We start from the raw sequence: 5022 nt of genomic DNA, 5'->3' as shown, positions 1-5022 counted from the left end.
TTATTTTTAAGGTGCTTCTATCCTTCCTGATGCTCAGACATTGTATGGTTTCATCCTCTCCCCATCTGTGAAATAGGAAAGGATTTGTTCTCATTTCACCGAGTTGAGAGAACTGAGGCTCCGGGTGGGGAGTTCACAGGGCTAGTCAAAGCAGGACCAGAGCTCGTGCTTCTGATTACAAACAAGTAGGATTATCGCTTTTGATTTGGGTGAAAAAAAAAAAGTTTGCCTCTACCTAGAAGCAAGGGAATGGTCCCCTGTGACCGACCACTAGGATTTCTTTTCCCAGAAAGGAGTATTTATTATATGTATCAATAGGCTGCTATTGGATTCCAGTAACAGAAAACCTGACTCCAAAGGGCTTTGACAGTAAGGAGATTTATTATGTCACTCACACAAGTTCAGAGGTTGGCAGCATAATAGTTAAGGAATAGATTCAGCAGCTGTAACAGACACACAAAACAACCACCACTTCAATGAGCTAGAAATGGAAATCTCTCTCTTCACGGCATGGATGTTAAGTATTCCAGGGCCAGTATGGGGACATGTCATTTTCCATACAGTTCACCAGCACGGATTCCATGGCAGATTGCAAAAATGGCCCTGGTTCTGCATGTTCTTCTGTATCTATGCTCCTTTACAATGTCACTTTGCAGATTTTCCCATTGTGAGGTGGAATCTTTTTTCCTACCCCTTGAAGCCAGTCACGTTGAGCAAAGTGTCAAGTGTAGATCTTAGGCTTCCCCTCTGACTCTTGCAACCCTTCCCAGCCACCATGTGAAAAAAAACCCAGTCAGCCTGCAGGACGATGAGAAATATTAACACATGGCTTGAACAACTCCACCATCCTAGCTGAAGGCCAGCCACTCCTCCCAGAAACCCTCACTTAGCTGACCCATTTGTTGTTGTTCACTCAGTCGTGGTCCAACTCTTTGCAACCCCATGGACTGCAGCACACCAGATTTCCCTGTCCTTCACTATCTCCCAGAGTTTGCTCAAACTCATCTCCATTGAGTTGGTGATGCCATCCAACCATCTCATCCTCTGTCATCCCCTTCTCCTCCTGCCTTCAATCTTTCCCAGCATTAGGGTCTTCTAATGAGTCGACTCTTCACATCAGGTGGCCAAGGTATTGGAGCTTCAGTTTCAGCATCAGTCCTTCCAATGAATATTCAGGTTTGATTTCCTTTAGGATTAGCTGGTTTGATTGCCTTGCAGTCCAAGGGACTCTCAAGAGGCTTCTCTAGCACCACAGTTTGAAAGCATTAATTCTGTGACACTCAGCCTTTTTTAAGATCCAACTCTCACATCCACGCTGCTGCTGCTGCTGCTAAGTCACTTCAGTCATGTCCGACTCTGTGAGACCCCATAGACGGCAACCCACCAGGCTCCCCCGTCCCTGGGATTCTCCGGGCAAGAATACTGGAGTGGGTTGCCATTTCCTTCTCCAATGCATTAAAGTGAAAAGTGAAAGTGAAGTCGCTCAGTTGTGTCCGACTCTTAGTGACCCCATGGGCTGCACCAGGCTCCTCCATCCATGGGATTTTCCAGGCAAGAGTACTGGAGTGGGGTGCCATTGCCTTCTCACATCCATAGCTGACCACAAATGTCTGAGGAAGCCCAGCCAAAACAGAAAACTGCTCAGCTGAGCCCTGCCCAAGGTGATGACCCAAAGAAATCACAAAAGGTTATTATTTCAAGCCTCTAGATTTGGAGATGTTTTTTACACTGCAAAGCTAATGATACACTTTCATTCTAGACAACGGAAACGGTGAAATGGAGGAATGGAGGGCAGGCACCTTCCATTAAGGGCACGTCAAGGAAGTTACATTGATTACTTTCACTCACATACTATTGGCAGGAAGTAGTCACAGGGCCATCTCTAGTTGCAAGGGACACTGGGGAATGAAGCCTTTTTTTCCTTGACTAACCTTGTGATTAGCCTGAAACAAGTAGGAGTCTCACTATAAAGGAAGGTGAAATAGATTTTGGTGCGGGGGCGGAGGGGGGGGAGGGGAACTAGATGTTTCTAATGGAGAGATTTAGATAAGAGATTGCCAGGAAGACTTCCTGAAAGAAGAGGCAGGATTTGGCAGAGTCTCAGAAGTCAGCCTCAGGAAGGGGCTGCAAACTAAGCAGGAGGGCTTCCAGCTTGTATCTGAAGGTTCCCATCATCCCCTGGGGGCTTCACCTTGGGGACAGGCTGATTGAAAAACCCCTCCTCGCCAAATGCCCGGGCCAAGACAGAAGGTAAAGACTGGAAAACCTTCTCTTGGAAATCTCTGCCAATGAAGACATACAGGAAAGGGTTGAGGCAGCTGTTGAAACAACCCAGGGAGAAGGTAGCCCAGAGGATGGGCTGCAACTTATCTCTGGCTTGCCACAGTCGGGCCACCAGCACTGTGTTAAACGGGAACCAGAAGGCGAAAAAGGCGCTCACCAGCATGAGCAGCAGCCTCTTTCGCCGGCGGGCATGGGCACAGCCTTCCTGCCGAAGCCGGGTGCGGATGAGGTAGGCACAGGTACCGATGATCGCCAAGGGCACCAAGAAGCCCAGCAGGATGTGGATGAGGGTCACCGCGACTCTCTCCTCCTCAGCCTTGGAGTCATTCCTAGCCCTTGTGGTAAACTTGAAGCTGCAGTATTCACATCCCTTCTGTTTTTCAACGTCTTGGAAAATCAAGTTTGGAGAGCAAGTGACAAGAGCCAGGAGCCACACACACCCCGCCAGCCAGACTGCTCGCTGCATGGTGCGGTGGTTTCGGGACCAGAACGGGTAAACAACGGAGATGCAACGGTCCAGGGAGATGAGGACCAGGAACCAGATGCTGGTGAAGAAGCTGATGGCCAAGAAGGTGATGTAGAGCTTGCAGGCTGCAGCTGTGAGGGGCCACTGGCCAGTGACCAAGCTATATATGGTGATCGGCAAGGGCAGTAAGGCCATGAAGTCTGCGAAGGCCAGGTGGGAGAACCAGATGGTGGTAACAGCGCGAGGCATTCAGAAAACCATCATCCAGAGCACCAGCCCGTTGGCCACCACACCGACCGCAAAGGACACAGACAGCACAGCGATGGTCAGCTGGTGGAGGCCCTGGATCCTCTCAGGCCGGCACTCGGTCTCGGAGGTAGGAGTCATCCTTCTAGAGGACGAAGGACCACACGTCAGGGCTACAAGTTACATTTCACTGCTTTTCAGAGCCCCAGAGCCCCCTCCGAGACCCCTCCATTCATTTCTCTGATTCAATACATTTTTTAAAAAACATTTTTTTTAAATTTATTTAGGCTGTGCCAGGTCTTAACTGTGGCATGTGGGATCTAGTTCCATGACCAGGGATCAAACCTGGTCTCCCTACATTAAGAGTACAGAGTCTTATCCACTGGACTACCTGGGAAGTCCACCAATTCAATATATATTTTATTGACTGCCTGTCATGTCACTCTGATACTGCTAGATAATTGGAACTGAATCACATAACAAAGCAGGCCGTCATAGAACTTACATCCTAAAGAGGGTGTCAGAATGGAAACATGATGCATAGACTAAAGAAATTCGGAATGTACTATTTTAGAAGACTGCAAGCCCTGTGGAAAAAAGGAATACAAAAGAAAAAAAGGAGTGGCCCCTGACTTTCGTTTATGTCAGAGTAGCTTCGTCAGACAGTCTGACATTAAAAAATTATAACATTCTGGCCAAAAACATTAAAACGTCAGTCCATTGTTTGAAGACATTGGAGACTGATCAAAATCAAATATAAACTGGAGGAGAGTCTAGCCCTTGATAGGGAGAACTGGATGAGGTCCCAGTGTGAGTTTGCATCTTCTGGGTGTGAACCTTTTGTAATTGCTGCATCCTCGCTGGCTTCAGGTGTGAGAGGAGAGAGCTGTAAGCCGGCAGACCAGTCAGAAAGTGAAAATAGAGGTAACTGTGGAGGGAAAGGGAGGCCCAGGGCAGGTAAAGTCCAAAATCTGTATATGACTCCATCCAAATCCTTGCTTGACTAAATTATTTAAGCTTGAGGGAGACCCCAGGATGCCTGGTGAGGAAGCAAGAGCTGGAATTTGCAAGAACTAAGCAGAGATTTCAGTCGTTTGGCTACCACAAAGGTTAGCATTTGGAGTTTTGAGCAAAGGTTTGAAGGAGGCGAGGAAGAAAGCCGTGTGAATATCCAGAGGAAGAGTGTTGCAGGTAGCATTAACAGCAGTGCGGAGACCCTAAAGTAAGACCACACCTTCTCAGTCCAAGGAGCCGTGGGAAGGCCAGTGAGTGATGGGGAGAGGGGTTGGAAGTGATGTCGAGACAGCAGGTGTGATCAGTTCACGTAGCATCCTGTGGGCCACAGGGAGGACTCCCCCAGCTTTTACTGAGAATGAGGCCGGAGCCGCAGGAAGACTCTTGGCCAGTGGAGGGACCGGTTCTCACTTAGATTTTAACAATTGCTGCAGCTTCTGAGTTGAGACTAGACTGAAGGGGGCTAGGATGGAAGCAAGAGGCCAGTGAGGAGGTGTCTGCAAAAATTGGGGTGAGCGATGGTGGTGACTGTGATCATGGCGATAAACGTCACAGGAGGGGTGTGGGTGTGTGTGTGTGTGTGTGTGTGCACGCACGCGTGCTCAATTTAGTTCAACTCTTTGCTACCCCATGGATTGTGACCCACCAGACTCTTCTGTCCATGGAATTTTCCAGGCAAGAATACTGGAGTGGGCCTCCATTGGCTACTCCAGGGGATCTTCCCAACCCAGGGATCGAACCCATGTCTCTTGCGTCTCCTGCAATGCAGGCGATTCTTTACCACTGCGCCACTTGGGAAGCTCCATCAGAAGAGGCAGTGAGAAGCATATCTTGGATGTGTCTTAAAGGCAAAGCTGAGCAGATTTGCCAATGGGCTGGGTGTGCAGAGTGAGAGGAAGAACAGAGTCAGGGGTGACCGCAAGACGGCTGAACAGCTGGAATCTGGAGCTCCAGTAACTGACGGGGAAGACACTGTTGAGGTCGGGGTGGGGTGGGGGTAGTTCGAGTTTAGG

The 5022-nt window shown here is 48.9% G+C and overlaps 1 protein-coding gene across 1 annotated transcript; it reads right to left on the bottom strand.

Annotated features, from left to right (window-relative positions):
- Positions 1-2171: 2171 nt before the first annotated feature.
- Positions 2172-3211, bottom strand: GPR32 (G protein-coupled receptor 32). The gene is given in 2 exon segments (XM_003587304.5): positions 2172-2207; positions 2210-3211. Coding segments are annotated over 2 exon segments (963 nt in total). The 5' UTR covers positions 3137-3211.
- Between the last annotated feature and the right edge of the window lie 1811 nt (positions 3212-5022).

Source organism: Bos taurus, chromosome 18 (genome assembly GCF_002263795.3).
Source record: "Bos taurus isolate L1 Dominette 01449 registration number 42190680 breed Hereford chromosome 18, ARS-UCD2.0, whole genome shotgun sequence".
Taxonomy (NCBI): domain Eukaryota; kingdom Metazoa; phylum Chordata; class Mammalia; order Artiodactyla; family Bovidae; genus Bos; species Bos taurus.
Note: the sequence above shows the minus strand (reverse complement) of the source record. Positions and strands in the feature narration are given on the sequence as shown.